Source organism: Lynx canadensis, chromosome A1 (genome assembly GCF_007474595.2).
Source record: "Lynx canadensis isolate LIC74 chromosome A1, mLynCan4.pri.v2, whole genome shotgun sequence".
Lineage (NCBI taxonomy): Eukaryota > Metazoa > Chordata > Mammalia > Carnivora > Felidae > Lynx > Lynx canadensis.
Window position 1 is genome coordinate 143,431,313 of NC_044303.2, and position 25,576 is coordinate 143,456,888.

Genomic DNA, 25,576 nt, shown 5'->3' on the forward strand with positions numbered 1-25,576 from the left:
CTACAATATCCTCCTGAGTGATAGGGTTAAAACTTTTGGCTGTTTATTCAGATGTCAGTATACTGAAGTAAACCTAGATAATGGTTTTAATCCAAATGGTTTTGCATAAATGGGGCGCCTGGGTGGCTTAGTCCGTTAAGCCTCCAACTCTTGGTTTGGGCTCAGGTCATGATCTCACAGTACAGGAGCTGGAGCTTGGAGTCGGGTTCTGAGCTGACAGCACAGAGCCTGTTTGGATCCTCTGTCTCCCTCTCTCTCTCAAAACAAATAAACTTAAAAAAATGAAATATGGACAAAAGTAAAAGAATAATTCCCATGGTACTTTACTGTGGATGCAGAATACCTGCACTATGAATGGAGTGCTAATGCGAAAGAGAATGCCAATAATATAAACTAGATAGATCCACCAGGCAATTTTAAAAATGTGTTTCGTCATCGTTCAGCATAAGTAGAATTCTTCAGATTTACATGATTTTTTTTTGTATGTGCATTCTGTGATCTCTGATAATTGAATTCAACTTCAAAAGGGTTTAAGCCAGTGACTTCAAAACGAGGTTCACAGAACAGTACACAATGATGAAATCAGAAGCAATAAAACACGGCTGAACTGGAACGTAAACATTCATACTATTAGAACAAGACTGAATTTTCATTTAATTTAATTTAGTTTTGGAGTTCTCTTGGGTTGTCTTCAGACAATTCTCTTTCATATCTTAAACGGTGTCTCAAGAGTGTTAGGGAGAATCCAACAATCTGGGGTATCCTAGTAAAGTTTAGCACATAGCTCCTGTGATGTTACCGAGTATTTTCTGAATATAGGAGTTATCGATACCGACTTCCACCAGAGCGAAAAGAAACACATTTACATTTCAAGGTCCCTTTGAATGACGGGGCTTCGAAAAATCTCAGTTCCTCCACCTTTGTTCCTTCCTTCTCGAGACTCAGAGGCCACCTGTACCGCAAGGCACACCTGGCACTCTGACCGTCTCCAGAGCCAGCAGACTGACTGCTGCCAACTGCGGGCTCCAGTCTTGGGAGATGGAGTCTGCGCGGAAAGATGGACAGAGTCCTGCGCGCGGCCGCTTGCAGGCGAGGGCGGGGGACGCCGAGGGGCGGAGCCGGCGCGCGCGCACGGGGTGTGCGCGCCGCCGCCGCGTCACCAGCGTGCGGCACGTGCCCGTGTTTACGTCCCTCGTGGAGCAGCCTACGTCAGCAGCCAAATGGCAACATTGTGGCGATTCTGAAGCTCAGAGTTTAGGAGACGCGTCTCTCCGTCAGGCCGGCTCCGGGCGGTCGGGAAGAAGAGAAGAAGGAGGAGGGGCGGGGAGATCCGCTTGGACGAGCGGCCGGTCTTGACCGCCTACCGGCCTGCCTGGCCCCGCGGGACCCGCGCCTCACCTTCAGAGAGCCGAAGACGCAGCACCGCGGCCTCGCGCTGGGGGCGGCCGGGTCGGACGCGAGGCGCCGCCGCAGCGCGGGGCTTGTAAACAGATCCAGCCGCACGTGACCATGTGAACTACCTGCTCCGGGGACGCGTATTGTCTTTCCCGCGAGCCCCGCCACAAAGAAGCGCGGCGGGTTCGAGTGCTGAGGGCCGGGCGAGCAAGCGGGGAGAGCCGGCTGGCGCGCTAAGATGGCCGAAGGCGCCCAGCGAGGGTGAGCAGGGGGCGCGGTGCAGCCAGCCGGTGAGTCTTCGGGCGGGCAGGGCCCTCGGCGCCTCCCCCGCGGCCTGGCTCCGGAGCCACCATGTCTTTCGCGCTGGAGGAGACGCTCGAGTCGGACTGGGTGGCCGTGCGGCCCCATGTGTTCGACGAGCGCGAGAAGCACAAGTTTGTCTTCATTGTGGCCTGGAACGAGATTGAGGGCAAGTTTGCCATAACCTGCCACAACCGGACGGCCCAGAGGCAGAGGAGCGGCTCCCGGGAGCAGGCGGGGGCGCGAGGGGGCGCGGAGCCCGGAGCATCCATGTCGGACGGGACCCGCGGGCCGGGCAGTCCAGCTGGCAAGGGCCGGCCCGAGGCCACGGCCTCTGCGATTCTGGGCAGGAGCCCGGGACCCCGGAGGAGTCCGGCCTGGGCGGAGGGCGGCTCTCCGCGGAGTGCGCGCAGCCTTCGAGGGGACCCGCTGCTGCGGAGTCCGGCCGGCAAAGGGGCGAAGAGCCCTCTCAGAAGCCCAGTGCGGGCCCAGACTAGCCCGGTTCGAAGGGGATCTGAAGGCAGAGATGTGGCGGGGGCCGCCCCTTCGGCGCCTCCGGAGGCCCCGGTGTCCTCGGTGCGAGTAGTGAGCGCCTGCGGGGCGGTCTCCGAGGAGATCGAGGTGCTGGAAATGGTGAGGGAGGACGAGGTGGCCCCGGGAGCCCTGGCGCTCTCGGACGCGGAGCAGCCGCCGCCTACCGCCGAGCTGGAGTCTCCGGCAGAGGAGTGTAGCTGGGCTGGGCTCTTCTCCTTCCAGGATCTGCGTGCTGTGCACCAGCAGCTGTGTTCTGTGAACTCGCAGCTGGAGCAGTGCCTACCCGTGTTCCCCGAGGAGCCCTCTGGCATGTGGACCGTGCTGTTTGGGGGGGCCCCAGAGATGACCGAGCAGGAGATCGACACTTTATGTTACCAGCTCCAGGTCTACCTGGGCCATGGCTTGGACACCTGCGGCTGGAAGATCCTGTCCCAGGTACTTTTCACTGAGACCGACGACCCTGAGGAGTATTACGAAAGCCTTAGCGAGCTGCGGCAGAAGGGCTACGAAGAAGTGCTTCAGCGGGCCAGGAAGCGCATCCAGGAGGTAAGAACCTAGTCTGGGCTGTAGCAGTCCTTGCTTTTGGTTACTCACTGCCGGGGGTTGAAACCTCAGTCTGGACTGTGCGCACGTGGGAAACTTGTTTTTCTGGACAAGAGAAGGGGAAGAAGATGGGTTCCTTACCATTCTCCCCCTTAATTCCTTTCAGTGGTAGGAAACCCGTGCTTTACCTTTATTGGCCCTCTGAAGGAACTTTGATACAAGTCTTTAGATTTTCTTCTTCCATTTATCAAATAGATTCTATATAATAAAAGTTCGGTTTACTCCTCCGTGCTGGAAATAAAATTAGAGCCACTGAGGCCAAAGGCGTCAGGTAAATGGACACCGTGTGTTCATTTCTCTCTTGCCTCTCTTTCCAGCAATAACTGCCCAGATGTTAACCCTACTTTTCTGGTCCTGTTCATTTACTCATAATAGTTTGTCTTTGGGAATACACTTGGTCTTTTTTTTATCTTCATACATAGTTTGGCACTTAGGCAAATTTTAAATTCGTTTTCCTCCAAATGAGTGGCCTGTCTAAATGAAAAGGCACCACTCTCCATTGGATGCAAATGTATTTTTAAAGGTTTATAACTACTCTCAGAATCTCTCAAGTCTTGATAACTGGCTCATGTTTCATTCCTGTTTTAGGGAGGGAAAACAAGGTCCTGGGCAGGAATGTTTATTATACTTTGTGTCCTTCTAAGAGTAAAAGTAGTACCAAGCCTTTTCAAACTTTCTTAGGCTTAAAATTACATGAAATAATGGAAAAAGTCTGCATGGGTATGCATGCGGAGCTCTACAAGCAAGATAAGATATGCATAATTTGAGGTCCTGCCTACAGAACAGCTTCTGCTGAAGGAACTTTACTAAAAGAGTATTCCAAAATATATTTTAGTTTTCAGGTAGTCTGTATGGTTCAGTCTGTATAGAGTGTGCAACTACTGATCTCCTGGTTGAGTTGGAGCCCCAAGTTGAGTGTAGAGATTACTTAAAAATAAAACATCTTGGGAAAAAAAGATACACTTTAGTTTTTACCAATGGACACTAACAGATAATTCCTCAAAGCTACTATTTTTAGTATTACTACTAATTGAGGTTAGAGGTGGGGTGGGGAAATGCTCCTTTTTATGGTGTTTATATTCCTGACATTGTGTTGTCATCTGTTAACCATGCCTGTGTTTATGTAATACTTGAATCCTGCTATTAAGGCTAGGATGCTCATCTCCTGGTTTCTTCATAGAATAGTATGGTATTTTTCATTGCTAGACTTGGAGACTTAGGAAATAACTTTTTGTTTCCCTAATCCCACAGTGCTCTCTTAAAACTTACTGAATTCAGGTTTTCATTCCTTCCTGTTAGTTTATTTAGTGCTAAGCATCACCCACCTGGTAATGTGATCCTAGAGTTCCAGTGATCTGTTTTTATTTTCCACCTTATCATCTTCTGGCATCTGTGTTCTCCCTTAAATTCTTTTTGGAAGGAAGTGACAAATTTTAAATGGTCACATATATTTTCTTTAGAGTTTTGTTAAAACTGACCTGTATTTTTTTTTTTAAACTGGAAGGACAAATTAGTGCTTCTTTCTCTTACACTTTTTTGTTACATTTTGCAATTCTTACATTTCTGAAGATGTAGGCAGGTTTAGTTTTAGTTTTGTTGATATTCAGAAAAAGTAATTTTGTCTGGTTTAATTCAAATAGGGTCAAAAATGAGGATTGCCAAAAAATGTAGTTAATTAATTACAGTTATCTGGAACTCTTCCATGGGGGTGGAGTGTTACATTTTTTTAAAAGAATATCTTTTCCTAATTAAGGTTATATTGACCATAATAAATTCTCCTTAACGGAGAGAGGTTTAAAGTTTTAAAGAGTATTTTGTGTTCTGGAAAACAACTCAGATGAAGTTTATTGTAAATTCGTTGGACATTAAATACGTACATACATTTTTGGTGCTTCATTTAGTTGGCTTGAACAGTATTTGAAAAATAACAATAACAACAAATTCACTTATAGTGCTCACCCTGATAGCTACTGGAACTTTATTTTGAAAGAAATGAGGCTTAGTGGGGAAAAAAGGGTGGTGTGATTTAATTAGTGACGTCTGCTCTGGGCTTGATAATGGGAGTTTAAGAGCACACCAGCCTTGTTTTTGTTGTTGTTCCCTAACTGCTTAAGTTTTTTACTATTTTAATAGTTTGCCATAACTTTTTTAAAGTAAAATATTTATGGAAATTTTGTCAGTTTAGTACTAATGATTCTGTTAAGTTTAGTTATTACCTCTCATTGAATGGTTTTTTTGTTCCCAGTTTTGAAGTTGACTTAATTTGTGGCAGTGGCTATAGGTGTTCAAGCCAGGTGTACCTGGTAAATTAAACACATTTTTAGATACATGTTACTAGAAAATTTAGTCTTTGGTTATGGTTTTCCCTCTTTTTAATTTCTCTGGGTCTATTCTGCTTTTTTTTCCTCCATAATATTCCTTTTCCTATCTATTTAAAGGCTTCAGCTTAAAAACCACACCTGTTTTTGTTCAAAATACTCAGTAAATTGTTGAAAGGAGTTGTTTTTTTTTGTTTTTTTATTTTTTTTTAATTTTTGTTTTTTAAGTAGAACAGACTGTACTGCTAGATTGTAAACTTTTCAAGGTCACTGGCCTTGACAGTATCTTGGAATTCTCTTTGCCATCCCTGGTTCAGGGCCACACATCTTGTGAGCACTCAATATTTGTGGACCAAGAACATGAGAGGTGGTTGTTTTTTTTGTTTGTTTTTGTTTTTGTTTTTTTAGTATTATGAGAATTTAAAGGATTTGGAAGAATCTTTTTGATTTATAGTTGTAGGTAAATAAAATTTTAAAAATTGATAAATGTAAATTCCTTAAGGGACTGTACAATTTGAGAAGTAGGAGTAAAATGTTTTAAAACTGTAAAGAACTTTCTAAATAAGAGGTTGTTATCTGGCATTGATGAATTCCCTATAAATTGAGGGGAGCTATAGATGGACTTTAATGGGGTCCTTTAAGGTAGTGAGCCAAGTTTTATATGCACAGACATATTTGGATTTTTGGAGAGAAAGACTATCAGATTCTTCAAGGTGTTCCTCAGAAAGGGCTTTAAATCTGTACTGGTAATTCATTTGCTTTGTAAACTTTGGGCATAACTCTTGGAGTTTAAGTATTGGAATACACTTATGATTTAATATGGGTTATAAGAAATACTCCTATAGCTTTGTTTTGTGAAATAGTGAAGAATGAAAATCTTAGGTTTTCTGCTAAAAGTTTTATTAGTGATTCACAAGGTGGGTCGACTAGAAATAATCTGAGGAGCTGCAGTTGACACAATATTAATGAAAAAATTTTAGATGACATAAGAATTGTAAGTAGAGCTTTAATCTTGAAATTTATTACAGGGTAGATTAGATTTGTCTTGGACTTTAGAAGGGTTTAGTGAAGTACTGCTATTTATATAGCAGGCACTCAATCCCTGAACCCAGTGCCACCAGGGCCTCTTGGAATGGTTGCAGCAGTAGTGTTGGTTGTAGGTCAGAGCTGAGGATCATATTATAGTGTATGTGCTTGGGTGGCCCATACTATGGCTTACTTACCTGTGATGACCTGAATTTTGTAAATAATTTCTGTGTAAGGACAACTATTGTTGAAATGGTTGTGGTCCTTTAGATAGTAAACTTTATGATAGTAGGCTTGATTAAGATCTAGTAATCATTGTTCTCTTTGAAATTTATTATGTTTATAAAATTGCTCAGGTAACTTCTTCCCAGTGATTTTAATTTATTTCCAGTAAGAAAACAAAACACTGAGAGCTGCATGTGTTTTCATAAGTAGCCATGTAAGGAATGCTGTAGACAGAGCCTACCTAGTGTTTGGAGTCAGAAAGACCTGGCTTCCAAATAGGACTCACCACTTCTCTGACCTGCTTAGTTATTTAACCTTTTTAAAACAGGGAAAAGGGAAAGATATTTAAAGGATATCTTGAGATTTAAGTAAGATACTATGAAAAAGTACTTAACATTGTGTCTGGCACGTATAAAGGAGGCTTCAGGAAATGTTCATTTTTGGGTTTATTTTGGTTTTTTTTGTTTGTTTGTTTTGTAATAAGGATTCTGCAGAGTTTTCACCTCAACATTTATTGCAGGGAATGTAACTAGTATTTATTGGAACTACTTAGGTATTGGAGTTTCTTATTTACTCTCTCTTCATCATTCCGACTCTCTTTTTTGATAAGTGGTATTTTATACCCATTTTACTGGGGCTGAAGTTGAGACTTGAAGATGTTGGATTTGGCCAACCTTAAACAGCTAAGTTGTGATCAAACTCAAATTCAAATTTAGATTTTTCTTAATCCAAACGTATTTTTTCTGCAATGCCTTATTGAAGACAATAAAAGGGATGTCAGTCTCCTGAGAATGAGAGAATGGTACTATTTAAACATATTAGTTCAATAATGTGTTTTAAATTAAATAACTCATTTGTTTAATTTCAGGTTCTTTTTGATAGGTATGTGTGGGGCAGAGTCTCCATGTTGTGTTACAGAAGAAAGAGGTTCCCTAGTGGTGTAAGGGTGGGTTTATGTTAGATAAGAGTGCCTAATTGCTGTTTTCCTTTCTATCTTAAAATGACTCAGCTATAGATGACTCCTGACTTGAGAGGTTATTTAATGTAAAGGGCCAGGAGCTCTAGGAAGAATGCTTACCATCCCTTCTCCCAATTATGACTTAATTTTTGTGAACAACTAAGATTACAAAACTCTAGAGCCACATTGAAATCTCAACTATATATAGAGTAGATAAGTCACAGTATTTTTAGAGCCTTAGGGTGCTGGCCTTTCATTGGGCCGGTGTGCCTTGACCCATGATTAGGTATAAATAATAGAAGCAGGCTCAGAAAGGACATAATATAGTTGCAGTGGGGAGAGCTGTTCTGCTTGTATATTCCCATAAAAACAGTGTAAACACAGTTGAATAATGAAGCCAAGTGAATTTTGTGCGATTCTTGAAAGTTGACGAAAGACTTGAACGGTAGAGGCTATGAAAACAATGACTTAGATACTAATCATTTTCTTCAATCATGTGCCGAAATAAACTTGGCCATTTTTCACATCACTGAAGAAAAAGTATAGAAAAGAGATGAATATATGCTTTTAGGTTAGTGTATCTGTAATGCAGAAGCATGGAGGCTGGTGGCAGGATAGCAGCACCCTTCATGATAACCGGTTCATGTTCACTTCATTTCTCTACTTGCTGTTTAACATCACATGATGCCCAGTCCACCACATATTTCACAGGCATGAAATCAGGCATGTTTCCTCCTTGATAAAACAAGGCCAACTTTGACAAACACTTGAGCAATGTGAGTTCAAGGGGTTTTTTTTTGGGGGGGGGGGGCAGGGAGATAGAAGGGAGAAGGTGAGTGGGAGGTTTGGTTTGTTAAACACAATTGTTAGGTTTGAATTAGCAATCTTCACTCCTGAAATCTTCACATGTAACTTTAATCAGTCTCTCAGTGTTCTCCATTGCTGCTTTATTTGAACTTTGTGGAATATTGTGAGAAGTGGGAATTGAAAGCAAAAGGTGGTCTTCCATTGATGCTTAAAAGTCTGTGTGCTTACTTTTTTTGTAATGTAAAGTTTCTCATGGCTCTTTTCACTCTTTAATAGGCCACGATCCGCTCCCTTTAACTCTGTCCAGTTCCCTCAGTGATTGATGGGAGAAAATTTAAGTTGCAAGGGTAAGAAAAGACAATGAAGACTAAACTATAGTTCTTGATGCTGTTTAGTTTTTGGTAGAGGTGGTGAAGTACATTTGGCCTTTCAGGCTTCCTGTAGAGGACTTATTTCTCAGTAGCCTTAATGCAGTAAGTTGTTAAAGCTCCACAAGGGCAGAGAAGGATTCATTCAGCAAAAACCTAGAAAATTTCGTGAGTTTTCTTAAGTGTAGAAAATCGCCTTTTTATGTTTGTCCTTGAATGTTAAATTTTATATGGTTATAATTACATATGATAGACTCTTTTCACTCTGTGTTGAAGGTTTTATACTATAGGCTGTGAAATGAAAATAGGCCTGATGGGCTAGAGGAGAATGGTCTTAAGGATAAATATATGAAGTTCCTTTGTTTAAAAAAATTGTTTTTAAATGTTTATTTGGAGACAGAGAAAGAAAGCGAGCAGAGGAGGTGGGGGGGGTGGGGGGGGGAATCCCGGGGAGGGGGAATCCCAGGCAGGCTTCGCTTGATCTCACGAACCATAAGGTCTCATCTAAAACCAAGAGCTGGATGGCTAACTGAGCCACCCAAACGTCCCTGAAGTTACTTCATTAACATGGGGTTTTATTTGTAACTTTAATATTTGAAGGTGATGGCTAGAGGCTTAGTTTATATAATGAATATTAATGCATTTAGGTAACATAAACATAGGGAGAATACAGTGATAAAAATGTCATTTTCTTCAGAAGAAATTTTGAATATGGTTCATCACCAAATTGGCCTGCTGCTAGGAATTAGTTGAGGCAGGTTTTTTTTTTTAAATGTTTATCGACTTGGTTTTTAGAATGTTTATTTTTGGCGGGTGGGGGAGACCGAGACATCCCAAGCAAGCTCAACACTATAAGCGCAGAGCCTGATGTGGGGGCTTGAACTAATGAACTGTGAGATCATGATCTGAGCAGAAATCAAGAGTTGGATGCCCAACTGACTGAGCCACGCAGGCACCCCATTGTTTTTATTTTCATCTTATTTTTTAAGGCAGGGTATTTTTTACAGAGGCTCTCACTACACTGCCTTTAATTAGTGTTTAGGGGAAAGAAAACTTACTGAACATGGCTCAGGAAAATGTGTATTTTTCTCCTAATTCTGATACTAGTGGCTTGACCTTAGGGCTGTCACTTACCCTCTGTCTTAATGTCTGAGGTAAGACTGAGGTTAGAGATAAAGGATCTGGGTGATTTACAGTCCCTGTGTAGCAAGTGTTGGGACCTGATCCATTTGTTTTATGTGCTTGTATCCAGGTGTAGGTCTCCCTGCTGTAAGGTAACTGTTTAAGTCACAGCATTTTTCATTTTACTACATCTTTTTAGGCTCCGAAAAAAGCCCTGATGCATTTTTGGGTGCAGAGAGCGTTAGAAGAGGGCAGAAGTGTTTCTTCCTGTTCTTGGGCTCCCTTTGTTCATTACTTGTTGTTGAAGGTGTTTTGTTTTGTTTTCCTTTCCTTTGGTGCATTTCCCTGTGGTTTCTAGTATTAAAACTGCTTTTCCCAGTTTTAGATAACTTGAAGTTACATTTATAAAATAAATGTCTAGGGGCGCCTGAGTGGCTCAGTCTGTTGGGCATCTGACCTCAGCTCAGGTCATGATATCACGGTCCGTGAGTTCGAGCCCTGCGTGGGGCTCTGTGCTGACAGCTCAGAGCCGGGAGCCTGCTTCAGATTCTGTGTCTCCCTCTCTTTCTGCCCGTCGTCCCCCATTAACGCTCTGTCTCTCTCAAATAAATAAATGTTAAAAAAATGAAACAAATGTTTAGTTACTAAACATTTAATAACTAAAGCTATTTCTTTAAGCTTTTCTTCCTCTTCACCTTCCTATCTAGGTGAGTCTCTTTCCTCTTTACTGACACCAGTGGGGCCATGACTGGAGTGACCTGTTTAAAGTGATGTATGTGAGATTTTAATTTCAGTCATCAAAGTAACCTTTATTGAATGCTCCCCGCTTTCTGTTGCTCAAGCACTGTGCTGAAGTATTTAAATACATTATCTAAATTAGCATGTAGATAGGAGTTGAGAGGTAGGATTTGAGTTTTTTTGAGTCTTTGCTCTACTTAATAGCTTTGTGAATATGGGCCTTACTAATTCTTCCTTGGTTGCTGCTTCTGTAAAGTCAGGGAGTACTGCTTTTGTAAACCGAATATGGCTCTCCTCATCTGTAAAGTGAGGAGAATACTGCTGCCTTTAAAAATAGATCTAATGTAGGGACACCTGCGTGACCCAAATGGTTAAGCATCCCACCTAGGCTCAGTAAGCATCCGACTTTGGCTCAGGTCATGATCTCACAGTTAGTGAGTTCCAGCCCTGCATTGGGGCTGTGCTGTTAGCACAGAACCTGCTTCTGATCCCCTGTCTGTCTCTGTCTCTGTCTTTCGCTCCCCGCCCCCCCTTGCCCTGTGCGCGCGTGCTCTCTCTTTCTCAAAAATAAATGAACATAGGGGCGCCTGGGTGGCTCAGTCGGTTAAGCGTCCAACATCAACTCAGGTCACGATCTCGCGGTCCGTGAGTTCAAGCCCCGCGTCGGGCTCTGTGCTGACAGCTCAGAGCCTGGAGCCTGTTTTGGATTCTGTGTCTCCCTTTCTCTCTGACCCTCCCCCGTTCATGCTCTGTCTCTCTCTGTCTCAAAAATAAATATTAAAAAAACATTAAAAAAAATGAACATAAAAAAATAAAAAGTGTACATTAAAAAAAAATTATTCAAGTACTTAGAACAGTGCTGTATGCCCAGCAAAACACTTGGTAAATGTTAACCCTTAATATTAATCTTCATATCATACTAAGATGTAGGGATTTTACAGTAGAGGAAACAGATTCAAAGAGAGTAGATAAATTTGTCCAAGGTAACATCTGGCATATAAGTGGACCAGATTCAAATTCAAGCCTGATTGATTCTATACTGCTTTCTTAACCATAGGCCCATCCTCTTTCCTGTAGAAACAGAGTGAGGCTAACTGATAAACATTGTCAAATTGAAACACACGGTCAATGTCTCATCCCTGGGTGAAAACATTAACAGTGTTTGGCTGCTGAGTGTTTTTGGAAAACCTTGATTATATAGGAGGCTAATTTAAGTTTGTGCCTGCATTTATGGTACATGAAGCTCATTTGTGAGATAGGATGCATATGTCCGTCTTAAAAGAATCATTTATAAAAATAATAATTTTGGGTGGAGCCTGGGTTGTTCATTCAGCTAAAATGTCTGACATACGCTCAGGTCATGATCTCAGGGTTCTATTTGTGGGTTCAAGCCTTGCATTGGACTCTGCTGTCAACACAGAGCTCACTTCAGATGCTCTCCCTCCCTCTCTCACTGCCCCCTCACACTCGTGCTTTCTCTCAAAAATAAACATTAAATACAATTTTTTATAACCACAGGAAGAAAAAATGTACTGATATTTAAATATTCTGTTGTAAATTCTTCTGCGTATATAAGGTTGCTAAGGGTGAGTTGGTTTAGACAGTGTGATGATTTTCCTTTTCACAAGTGTATTTTACTTTAAAGATGATTTATTTTCTAATGCTTTTTTCTCCCCATGGTAGAGCTAGAGAATTTGATATAGTCTGAGTTAAGACCTGAAATCTACCTACCTATTCTGCTGTTTATTCTCATTTAAAGAATTAGTCCATAACATCTAATAGTGAATATTTTACTCCCTTTTCTTTAATTACTTATTCCTCTTAAATAATTATCTTATTGGCTAATTTTTTTCTGGCTAGACAGGGGAAGAGGGCAGTTAAGTGTGTTAACTTCTCTTTATCTTTTTAGTTGGAAATCCTACCCCTTTTTTCTCTTGTATTAGGTGATGTGAATTTTGGTAGTGGGGTTGCTAAATGAAAAGGTTATGAAAGGTAGGGTTAAAGAAATGAAGAATTAAGAGAGAAAGGGGTCAAGAATTAACTTCAGTATTTAAACTTGAAAAATTAGTGGGAATGGATATCTTTGTTTTAGGAAATTACATGCCAGCCCACAGTTTGAAGCCTTTGTGGGTGCTTGTTGGAGGGCCTTGAAGTTGGCTTTTTATTTTTATTTATTTTTTAACATTTATTTGTTATTGAGAGATAGAGGCAGAGTGTGAGCAGGGGACGGGCAGAGAGAGAGACAGAGACACAATCCAAAGCAGCTCCAGGCTCTGAGCTGTCAGCATAGAGCCCGACACAGGGCCCGAACTCACAAACCGCGAGATCAGGACCTGAGCTGAAGTTGGTCACTTAACCGACTGAGCCACTCTGGTGCCCCTTGAAGTTGGCTTTTGAATTGGTTTTATATTACACATTGCACCTTTCAAATTTCAAATAAGACTATTTTATGTATCTTGGTGGAGATTATATAAATGAATGTCAAAATGGTAATAAAAGTGTGACAGTTTGTTTTTAACTCTTACTGTATCCCCAGTAGAAACTCCTAATCCCTGGTTCCCAAACCCCTTGTTGCTGGCTCATGTGAATATTAATATTTTGGTCGACTTTGCAGGATAGGATGGTCTTTTTAAAAGCCAGCCTTTTCTATAGCTCTTCCTTTTTTTTTTTTTTTTTAAATATTCCCTATTCCTTTTGTTTGTAAGTATCCCAGACAACCCTGATCACAATTGATTTGTAGATACTCTAACTGAAATAATTATTTAAGAAAATAGTAAGGGTTGGGGTGCCTGGGTGGCTCAGTTGGTGAAGCCTCCGACTTCAGCTCAGGTCGTGATCTTATGGTTCTCGAGCTCCAGTCCCACTTCAGGTAAGCTTGAGGCCTGCTTCCAGATCTGTGGTGACAGTACGGGAACTGGGTGGGATTCTCTCTCCCCCCTTCTCTCTGCCCCTCTCTCATTCATGCTCTGTTTCTCAAAAATAAATAAGTAATATTTTTAAAAGAGGATAGTAAGGATTAACTTCTGGAAGTCCTTATAGCCCTTAAATCTCCTCATTGGTCATCTATTTAGCATATCCTTTTGTGCCAGGTGCTAGGTGTGCCATAGAAAACAAAGACACAACCCTTTTCTTTAAGCTTCACTACAATTTTTTTTTTAAGTTTATTTATTTTGAGAGAAGAGAGAGAGTTGGTGATGAGCAGAGGGAGGAAGAGAATCCCAAGCAGCTCTGTGCTGTCATTGCAGAGCCCCACACAGGGCTTGATTGCACGAACCTAGAGATCATGACCTGAGCCAAATTCAAGAGTGGCCTCTTAACTGATTGAGCCACCCAAATACTGTCATTCTAATTGAACTTAATTTATGTTTTTGTTTGTTTTAATCTTTATTTTTGAGAGAGAGACAATATGAGCAGGGGAGGAATGGAGAGAGAGGGAGACACAGAATCAGAAGCAGGTGTCAGGCTCTGAGTTGTCAGCACAGAGCCTGGCATGGGGCTTGAACCCATAAACTGCGAGATTATGACTGGAGATGAAGTTGGATGCTTAACCCACTGAGCCACCCAGGCGCCCCTATTTTTTATTTTTAAAAATGTTTATATATTTATTTTTGAGAGAGAGCACAGTTGGGGGTGGGACAGAGAGATAGAAGGAGACAAAGAATCTGAATTAGGCTCCAAGCTCTGAGCTGTCAGTGCAGAGCCCAATGCAGGGTCAGAACCTACGAACTGTGAGGTCATGACATGGCTGAAGTTGGATGCTTAAGTGACTGACCCACTCAGGTGCCCTGACTTTTTTTTTTTTTTTTAAACAAGTCAAATTTGAGAATTTCCATTTTTTTTTGGTTGAAGAGGAGTGGATAATTAATGTGCTCTAGGACAATTGGGTATACCTTTGGTTTTTTCCTTTACTATAAATAACATATTTTCTTCTACAGATGAAATAGAATTTGTAATTGTTATTACAGGGAAGGTAAAGCATTTGGGATACAGAGTCTAGATGGTAATACAAATTTTGCTTCATCTCACCCTTGAATTCTGTATACGTAAGCTACCTAATTGTACTAGTCTCATAATGTTCACTTTTTGAAATGTGAAGCCATTATAGAAAATAATGTGCCAAGCCTAACTCCAGTCATTACACAAGAACAGTACTATTAGTGCAATTTTTTTTTTTTTTTTTTTCTGGAGATAGTCTTAAACCTCTTTTCTAGCTTAATGACATGAAAAGTGTAGCAGGGCTGGTATACTGCAATAATACCTTTAGAATCAAGTAGCCATTTTGGAAAGTGCAATGGAATAAATCGGTAGAGGGAGGATTACAGCACATCACTTGTGCTACAGGTCAAGGTTTTTGGAGATAAAGTTTTTGAGTTTTCATAATTTTTAAAATTTTGTCATTTTCTCATGTAGTGTGTGAATAGGTTGTTTTTAAAACTGGTGTTTGATGTCTATGTGTGCATGTGTGCTCCTGGAGTCTTAAGATAAGTCGAGTTTTATTCTCCTTCTACCCTGTGGTCATCTCATCCTAGAGTAGTATGTATGTATGTATGTATGCATGCATGTATTTATTTATTTATTCTAGGGAGAGGGCAAGAGGGGGGCGTGAGGGGCAGAGGGAGAGAGAGACAGAGACAGAGACAGAGAGAGAGAGAGAGAGAGAGAGAGAGAGAGAGAGAGAGAATGAATATCTTAAGCAGGCTCCATGTCCAGTGCAGAACCCAGTACAGGGCTTGATCCCATAGCCCTGGGATAACCCCATAATCCCATAACCTAAGCTGAGTTCAAGAGTCTGATGTTCAATTTATTCAACCACCGAGGTACCTCTCTCATCCTAGAGTTCTAAGTCTAACATTTCCAACTTTCCCTTGATCTGGGTGCTCTATTGAGCTTCTTTTCATTCCATTTATCCAGAGCACATCCTCCACCTGCCATCCCTGAGTTGGTCTGTGGATCTCTGTGGAGCAGCACCTTTAATCTGAGTCTTTGCTATTTCTGTGGAAATGCCTTACTTCCCTCAATTCCTAGAACTATTACTCAGTTCTTCCAAATCTGGTGTTGGTTTTAAGAAGCTATCGATTATGACATATGTTTGATTTTATGACAGATTTTCTTCAGTGTGAGGGAAAAAAACACTTTTATGTACACATTGATTTGTAAATACATTTGATTCAGAAATACTAAATATGAATTTTAGTAGTAAAGAATAAAATACACAGGGGTGCCTGGGCGGCTCGGTTGAGCGTTGGGCTCTTGATTCCTGCTCAGGTCATGATCTTGTCGTGGGATTGAGCCTCCTCTGTCTCTGCTGAGCATGGAGTCCATCTGAGATTCTCTCTCTCTCCTTGTTTCTCTGCCCCTCCCCTGCTCGCGCTCTCTCTAAAAACAAAACCACACAGAGAACAAACTGCACTCTTCCCATTGCTTACCTCTGGCCTTGTAGACAGAGCCCAGATTCCTGACATTCTGAGCCATCCATGTTTTGGTTAGCCTGTTACCCCCTAATGTCTTCCTTTTTTGGTCTAAATTCTACCCTTCTTTCCAGGGCCAAATGAAGTGCCCCTCGTAGCAAGTCATTTCTGACCACTGTCAGGAATTTCTGTCAGAAATTCAGAGATCATAGAGGCCTTATGTTACATATGATAATTGCTGCCCTGTGTTTTTCTCTATTTGAGCCATTCCTGCCCTTTAAAGTGCATTATATGCCCCTAAGAGACAAAGATGGATTTTCTTGTTACTGCTTTCTAATGCCTCAGATTCCCCAATGTCTCTGTATACAGGAGGTACTCAGTTAATGTTCTTTAATCTTCAAAAAATTGGCTGTTCTACATGACATGTGTATGTAGCTAACATTTTGATTAAAGGTATGTGTTTCTCCAGGAGTAAAATCAAATTTACCGCTTCTGTGGAATAAAGAGGCTATAAATCAATGTTTGAAATACCAGAATGAGTAATTACTGTCAGCAGCCCTTATACTTGATAAAACTGGGTTTCAGCTTTAATAGTTATTAATAGATAATCAGTGATTAACATACAAAATAACATGAAAATGATTCAGCAGTTTTACAGAACAAGAACAGAATTGAGCAGTGTGCTTTGTGAATGTGGAAAATGTTTGGCTTTAGTCCTTACTTTTCACTTGAAGAAACAGATTTAATAGACCTAAGGGGAGTTCAAGGGCCACACATCAAGTTTCATTACTGGGTTAGGACTCTCCTATCTGAGGACCCTAGTGCTAGTCCAGAGTCACTCCTTTTTACCAGCAGGTAATTATTTGCATGTCTTAGCAATAATATAAAAGTGAAGATATTTGTAGATTTCATTATGTTGCTTCTTAAACATCTAATTAAAAAAATATAAGAAGACACTCAGCCTTGGGGTTTGACACAGAGTAGGAAGCAAAGTTATGAAACTACACAGGAGAGTTTAGCTTCTAAATTTTATGTCTAGAACTTCAGTAATTATTTCATGTTCTTCAAGGATAGTAGCAGTCCTCTAATCCTGAAGTTAGAGAAATAATGCTTGAATGAACTCAGTTTGGGAAGGTACAGAATGGGGACTCCATACATAGTTAGACAAACAGGAGGTGTCTTCTCCGTCTCTCCTCCTCTACTGGTATTGATCATTGGCAAAGAAACCAAGTTGAATAGGACTGGGGAGAGGAGTGGTGCACGGTTATTTGCAGTGATTATAGGGAGGCTCTAAGTTTTTTTAACTGTTGTCACGGACTCCTTTAAGAACCTTTGCCCTAGAAAAATTTTGCGGAGAGCAGAGTTTTATTTCAAATACTGGGTAATTGAGACCTCATAGGTTAAGAGCCTAGTTCTTATCAGGATTAGATCAGAGGAGGCAAAAATAAAGTATCCATTAGGGAAACGAGAAAGAAGGGAAAGATAAAAATGTTCTTACGAGGCTAATATGTTTGTTTAATTAATGCTTTATGCAATTGTGCTTCATTTCTTTTAAGTGTATCAATAGAGCAAAATAACTTTCTAGAATTGCATGAAATGTGCCAGGTCTTGAAGCAGAAATTAACTCAAGTTGGTATTTCTGTGCCCCTGTTCCCTGCTGTCTCTTCTTTCCTCTGCATCCTACTACTATGAGCATCTCCGTATTGTGTTGGCTGCCCTTGAGCCCATTCATTCTTGTGTCAGGCATGTTATGATTCTCATTCAGATCAGTCTACATGCTGACTCAGTTTGTGTCCGTCAGTGAATATTTCCAAATTTAGCAAACCTGCATTTTCTGTATTTTAACTTCAGGCCTTTCCTATACATGGCAAACATCCTTAATCCTAAACAATCCAACTCTATCCAATTTCTTTGTACTTTTTTTTTATTTATAGTATCTTGCACATTTCTCAGTTTGTAACCTGCTAATGTCTGCAGCACAGTTTATTTATTCCCAGGGTTTTGTGAGTTTTGGTTATCAAAATAAAAAAATAAATTGTTATTATAATAGGTTAGTGATTATATTCTTTGATCAGTTAAATTCTTTTATCATAGGTTATAGGAAATGGTTTAGGCTAAAGTCTAATGCTTACTAAATTGCATCTTTTGAAGTTCTTTAAAAAAAATTTTTTTTTCAATGTTTATTTTTGAGACAGGGGGAGACAGAGGGTGAGTGGGGGAGGGGCAGGGAGAGAGGGAGACAGGCTCTAAAACAGGCTCCAGGCTCTGAGCTGTCAGCACACAGCCGGTTGCGGGGCTCGAACCTACCAACTGTGAGATCATGACCTGAGCTGAAGTTGGATGCTTAACTGACTGAGCCAACCAGGCACCTCGCATCTTTTGAAGTTCTAAAATGCATAGACTTTGAGTATTTTCTCTATTTTTTCTCTATATTTAATCTATTTAGATTAAAATAGATTGCTAATTGGAGCTATAATTGGTTTTAAGGTAATCTAATGTTGGAATAACATGAAACTTTATAGCAGAGAGAACAAATTAATAAATTAGCAGTGTTAGGTGAGATGCCTTGGGCTTCTCTGCAAGAGTATTAAGTTTAGTTGCTGCATAATAGCCTTCTAAAGTACTTTTCTGTTTCAGAATAAAACCATGTTGCAAATAATACGTAAATATATTAACATTTGGATGCAGTAACTGATTTTTGTCTTGTCAACTACACATCCATGTAGAGTGGTAATGTGATTTAATTAATAAGTGTATAGTGACTTAACGTTTTGTGTTGGCAGAAAATAGTGTCTGTTTAGTGTATTACATTTACTTTAGTGTCTCTGTAAGAAGAGCTCAAAGAAGCCTAGTGTCTGAGGATTGTCTTACTGTTAAATGGTAGCATTTGATCCCTGGTAAATGACTCCAGAAACTTTATTATTGAGAGATGTTCTATAGTTTTGTTTTCTCGTTCTTTTAATAGTTTAACTTTTCTAAAACTTGGTAGAAAATCATTATCTCAAAGAAAGTCATCCACTTTTAAGTGGAATAAAAGAGGGCTGTGAATATACGTTTTCTGGCAAGAAGGAAATTACTACCTTTACTATAAAAGGATAGTTTCTAATTTATTGTAAAAATTCATTTTAATCCATTCTTTGGTTGCTATTACACATTTACTTTTCCCCCTAGTTTTCTTACTCTTCCTTAATCTAGTTACATTTTTGATATGCCACAGCCTTGAGATGGTAAGCCATGGTGGAGGTGAGCACCTTTGCCACCAGTTAGAACTGATTTTCTGGGACTGTGCTGTGATTAGAAATTGATCAGCTGCAGAGCGCCTGGGTGGCTCAGTCGGTTAAGCGACCAACTTTGACTAAGGTCATGATCTCATGGTTGGTGGGTTCAAGCCCTGCATCAGGCTTTGCTGGTAGCTTGGAGTCTGCTTCAGATTCTGTGTCTCCGTCTCTCTCTGCCCCTCCCCCCTCATACTCTGTCTCTCTCTCAAAAATAAACATTTATAAAATTAAAAAAAAAATTGATCAGCTGCTGTTACTTTCATAACTCTACTTTTTAATTGTAGCTAAAAACAGATGATTCAACACATGACTTAGCTACTTTTTGAATAGTAGGTGGGTGGGCACAGGAAGAGAAACATGTATCATTTTCATATTTCTCATACCTTATCCTTTGGAAAAGTTAAGTAGTTTTGGATGTTGTGGCAAAGGAGAAAATTTAATTTTCCTATTTTTGATGTGTAAGCCAGAATACCTTAGAGTTAGGGACATAGAGAAGGAATAGAGTACAAACACCTGCTTAAAAAAAAAAGTACGGGGGTACCTGGGTGGCCCATTAAACATCTGGCTCTTGATTTTGGTTCAGGTCACAATCTCAGGGTTTATGAGTTCCTGCGGAGCCTGCTTGGAATTCTGTCTCTCTCTCTCTGCCCCTCCCTGACCATGTGCGCGTGTGCTCTCTCTCTCTGTTTCTCTCAAAAAAACAAAACAACAAAAAACCTTAAAAAAAAAAAAAAAAGTATGTATTTACTTGATCATGACTGGAAAAAGTATAAATGTAAATCTCCTCCCCAGTCACCTCCATTTCCCTGTCTGTGGTTCCTATTCTCAGAGGCAATCAAATTTCTAGTGTGTCTTTCAGATTTAGTCCTATATACAGAGATACATAGGAGATACATAACTTCCCATCTTTTTAACATTCAAATGGTAGCATTCTACATACTGTTATATATATATATATTTTTTTTTTCTCTTAACAGGCTGCATTTTATTTTGTTTAATTTTTTTTAATGTTTTTTATTTTTGAGACAGAGGGAGACAGAGCATGAGTGTGGGAGGGACATAGAGAGAGGGAGACACAGAATCTGAAACAGGCTCTGGGCTCTGAGCTGTTAGCACTGAGCCCAATACGGGGCTCGAACCCACGAACCGTTAGATCATGACCTGAGCGGAAGTCAGACACTTAACCGACTGAGCCACCCAGCTGCCCCAGGCTGCATTTTTTTTTTAATGGCTAAATAGTATTCTGCTGAATGTATATTTTTTTGATAGTTTTTTGTTTTTTGTTTTTTTTTTTTTTTTTTTTTGCTGTTGCTGTTAAAATAGCGTATCTTTTCCCACATGTACTAGTATATTTGTGAGCTAAGGTAGATTTCTATAAGGGGAATTTCTGGGTCAAAGAATGCATTTTGATTAAAATTGTTTTCTGTAGAGGTACACCAGTTTACTCCCTCTCAAACAAAAGGTTGCCTTTTGTTTCTACATCCTTTTCAAGACTAAAGTGTATTTTCATTTGTTAAAAATATTTTTAAATGTTTATGAGAGAAAGCATGTGTGCACGTGCACTGAAGGTGGGGAGGTGGGGAGGTGGGAGGGTGGGGGTGGGGGGGCGGGGAGAGAGGGAGACAGAATCCCAAGCAGGCTGAGCACTGTCAGCACAGAGCCCAATGTGGGGCTCAAACTCTTGAACTGTGAGATCATGACCTTAACCAAAAATTGAGTCAAATGCTTAACCTACTGAGCCACCCAGTCACACCAAGAGTATGTTTTCAAAAACTTTTTGGTCTTACTGGTGACAGGTTTTAGTTTGTAATTTATTTTGCAATTCTCTTACGAGTAAGTTTTCATTTGTTTAGGAGTCATTTCTTTGAATCCATTACATTCTTTACCTATATTTGTATTGTTTGTGGAAATTGTCTATGTGTTGAAAGTATTTTTCCTTTAATAATTTGCCTCTTGGGGTGCCTGGGTGGCTGTTGGTTAAGCATCCAACTTTGGCTCAGGTTGTGATCTCCCCGTTTGTGAGTTCAAGCCCTGCATCAGACTCTGTGCTGACAGCTCGGAGCCTGGATCCTGCTTTGGATTCTGTGTCTCCCTTTCCCTCTGCTCATGCTCTGTCTCGCTCTCTCTCAAAAATAAATAAATGTTAAAAAAATTTAAAAAAATAATTTGCCTCTTGATTTTATTTTGTATGCCTTTGTAGCCAGATGAAAATTTTTGCAGCAAAATTTATTAGTCTGTTTTGATAGTTTCTGGATTTTGAGTCATGCTTTAAAGCCTCTCATGATGAGATTATTTAAAGCAAGAACAAATAAACAAAACCCTACATGTCTTCTCCTAGTTTTATGATTTTGTTATTTGCATTTACATTCTTGATCTAGCTGAGATTTATTTTGGTGTAGGGAAAAAGATACAGATCCATCTTACTGTATTTCCTGATAAATGAGAGTTACCACACAATTTCTTGAATGATCATATTTATTGTGCACTAAACTTTGATATAGCTGAACTCTTTAATACTTCATTGTATTTGTATTTGATGCTTTTATCAAATAATATCAATAGTAATAATACAAATAATAAGGCCATTGCCCCCTCCATAGTTACTCTTCATAATTAAAAAAAAATTTTTTTTAATTTTTTTGAATGCTTATTTTTGAGAGAGAGACAGCATGTGAACGGGGAAGGGGCAGAGAGAGAGGGAGATTCAGAACTGAAAGCAGGCTCGAGTCTCTGAGCCGTCAGCACAGAGCCCAATGCGGGGCTTGAACTCAGCACCCGTGAGATCATGACCTGAGCCCAAGTTGGAAGCTCAACCGACTGAGCCACCCAGGCGCCCCAGATTTTTTTTTAACTTTAAAATTGCCCTTTTCTTATGCAATAAAAAAGTCAAGTTATTTTTTTACCATGTGGAATTTATAGATTAATTTAGTAAGAATTGATAGTTTTGTTATTAGTCTTAAATTTATATCATCTTTTGGTACCTTTAAACATTTTATGTGTTTATATAAACCTCTTAAGGGGTTTAAGTTTATTACTATTTTTCTGGTTTTTTTTGCTGTTTTGTTGTAAATGGAATCCTTGCTAGCTGTTTTTACTATAATAGGGTTGTTGGTTTCTGCATACAAATTATAACTAAGCTTATTGAATGCTTTTTCTGTTGTAATTTTTCAGTTTATTCTAAATTGCATTCTTAAATTGCCAGTTTTTATTTTTTAATATTTTTAGAAGTTTATTGAGAAGAGAGAGTGGAGGAGGGGCAGAGAGCAAGAATACCACGAAGCAGGCCTCCTGCTGTCAGAACAGAGTGTGATGCAGGGCTCAAACTCTCAAACCGTGAGATCATGACCTGAGCTGAAATCAAGAGTGGGTAGGTTGCTTAACTGATTGAGTCTCCCACGTGCCCCAGAACTAGAATATCTTTATGATCATTTTATTGTTTGTTTGTAGGAGTAAAAAGCTAATAATAATAAAAAAAAGCAAGCATGTCATCAGAATGAAGAGAGTTAATTTGATGGTCTCAAATCAGTGGCCATTGCCTTTAAACTTCCACCTTCACTGAATACATGAAGGCTTACGTACTGGAGATAAGATCCTGGCCAGTGCTAAAGAAAAGACCAGACTTATTTGTCACCCTTTACCTGTCTTTTTTTTTTTTTAATTTTTTTTTTTTTAACGTTTATTTATTTTTGAGACAGAGACAGAGCATGAAGGGGGGAGGGGCAGAGAGAGAAGGAGACACAGAATCGGAAGCAGGCTCCAGGCTCTGAGCCATCAGCCCAGAGCCTGACGCGGGGCTCGAACTCACGGACCGCAAGATCGTGACCTGAGCTGAAGTCGGACGCTTAACCGACTGCGCCACCCAGGTGCCCCACCCTTTACCTGTCTTAATGATTTTTCTGTGATTAGCTTCAGTCATAACTTTATTTTTTATTTTTTTTTTTTAAATTTTTTTTTTCAATGTTTTTTATTTATTTTTGGGACAGAGAGAGACAGAGCATGAACGGGGGAGGGGCAGAGAGAGAGGGAGACACAGAATCGGAAACAGGCTCCAGGCTCCGAGCCATCAGCCCAGAGCCTGACTCGGGGCTCGAACTCACGGACCGTGAGATCGTGACCTGGCTGAAGTCGGACGCTTAACCGACTGCGCCACCCAGGCGCCCCATAACTTTATTTTTTAAAGAATACCTAAAAAATGCTTTTTTTCCCCCCTCCCATGTAAAAATGCATCAGTAGAGAACTGAGCCTTGAGAAATGGGAGTTGGGGCTAAATTTTAGTTTAAACCTGAGCATACCTTAGAGATACTGTGGTTTTGGTTCTAGACCACCACAATAAAACAAGTTAAATGAATATTTTGGTTGTCCAGTGCATATAAACATTTCCACTGTACTGTAGTCTGTTGAGTGTTTAGTAGCATTACATCTAAAACAAAAACAAAAACAATGTATGTACCTTAATTTGAAAATACTTCATTGCTGAAAAATGGTAATCATTTTCTGAGCTTTCAGAAGCGAGTTGTAGTCTTTTTGCTGATAGAGGGTCTTGCTTTAGTATATATTTTTTTAAGTTTATTTTGAAGGGGGGCGAGAGCACGTGAGTGTGCCCAGTTGGGTCGGAGAGAAAGGGAGAGGGAGAGACAGAATCTCAAGCAGGCTCCGCACTAACCGTACTGAACCCAACATAGGTATCGAACTCATGAACCATGAGATCATGACCTAAACTGAAATCAAGGGTCAGATGCTTAATGGTCTGGGCCACCCAGGCACCTTGGGTCTTGCCTTAGTATTGTGATTGTTGACTGATGAGGGTGGTGGTTGCTGAAGGTTAGGGTGGCTATGGCTATTTCTTTTTTTTTTTTTTTAACGTTTATTTATTTTTGAGACAGGGAGAGACAGAGCATGAACAGGGGAGGGGTAGACAGAGAGGGAGACACAGAATCGGAAGCAGGCTCTGGGCTCTGAGCCATCAGCCCAGAGCCCGACGCAGGGCTCGAATCCATGGACCGCGAGATCGTGACCTGAGCTGAAGTCGGACGCTCAACCGACTGAGCCACCCAGGCGCCCCGTGTGGCTATTTCTTAAAATGAGACAACAAGGGAAGTGTTCTGCATCAATTGACTCTTCCTTTTGTGAACAATTTCTCTGTAGTTTCTGTTACTGACTGGTAACATTTTACCCATATTAGAACTTCTTGCATAATTGGAGTCAATTCTCTCAAACACTGCTCTTGCTTCATTACCTAAGAGTAAGTAATATACTAAATGTTGTGTTGTCGTTTCAGCAGTCATTATAGCATCTTCTGTCTCAAGGAACCACTTTCTTTGCTAATGCATAAGAAGCAGCTCCTAATCTGTTTTATAATGAAATTGTAGCAATTCAATCACGTCTTTAGGCTGCACTTTTTTTTTTTTTAATTTTTAAAAAAATGTTTATTTATTTTTGACAGAGACAGAGCATGAACAGGGGAGGGGCAGAGAGAGAGGGAGACACAGAATGGGAAGCAGGCTCCAGGCTCCGAGCTGTCAGCACAGAGCCTGAATCGGGGCTCGAACTCACAGACTGGGAGATCATGACCTGAGCTGAAGTCGGACGTTCAACCCACTGAGCCACCCAGGTGCCCCAGGCTGCACTTGTAATTCTAGTTCTCTTACTGTTTCCATCACATCTGCGGTTACTTCCTCCACCAAAGTCTTGAACCTCTCAAAATTATTCATGAGATTGGAATCAACTTCTTCCAAACTCCTGTGCATGTTGATATTTTGACCTCTTTCCATGAATTGTGAATGTTCTTCACGGTGTCTGGGATGGTGAATCCTTTCCAGAGGTTTTCACTTGACTTTGCCCAGATCCATAGAGGAATCACTATCTTTTGCCACTATAGTCTTGTGAAACGTAGTTCTTAAAGAATAAGACTTCAAAGTCAAAATTACTCCTTAATTCATGGGCTGCAGAATGGATGTAGTGTTAGCAGGCATGAAAAGTATATTAATCTCACTGTTCATCTCCATGAGAACTCATAGGTGACAGGTGCATTGTCCATGTGCAATGTTGTGAAAGGAATTGTTTTTTCTGAGCAGAAGATATTTTTTTTTCTTTTTCTTTTTTTTTTTTTTCAACGTTTATTTATTTTTGGGGACAGAGAGAGACAGAGCATGAACGGGGGAGGGGCAGAGAGAGAGGGAGACACAGAATCGGAAACAGGCTCCAGGCTCTGAGCCATCAGCCCAGAGCCCGATGCGGGGCTCGAACTCACGGACCGCGAGATCGTGACCTGGCTGAAGTCGGACGCTTAACCGACTGCGCCACCCAGGCGCCCCTGAGCAGAAGATATTTTAAGCAGTGAGATTAAAGTACTCAGTAAACCATATTGTCAATAGATGTGTTGTCATCCAGGCTACACTTTGGCATTTGCACAGAGTAGATCTACCATAATTCTTAAGGGCCCTAGTATTTTGGGAATGGTAAGTGAAGTGAGCATTGGCTTCAACCAGCTGCATTA

General features: G+C 40.6%; 1 protein-coding gene across 1 annotated transcript in view; it reads left to right on the plus strand.

Moving 5' to 3' along the window:
- Positions 1–1,220: 1,220 nt before the first annotated feature.
- Positions 1,221–25,576, plus strand: part of JMY (junction mediating and regulatory protein, p53 cofactor) — a 105,407-nt gene continuing 81,051 nt past the window's right edge. Inside the window, exon 1 of the mRNA XM_030323683.1 lies at positions 1,221–2,775. Within this exon, the coding sequence (XP_030179543.1) occupies positions 1,747–2,775 (1,029 nt within the window). The 5' untranslated portion in view covers positions 1,221–1,746. The remainder of the gene's footprint in view (positions 2,776–25,576) is intronic.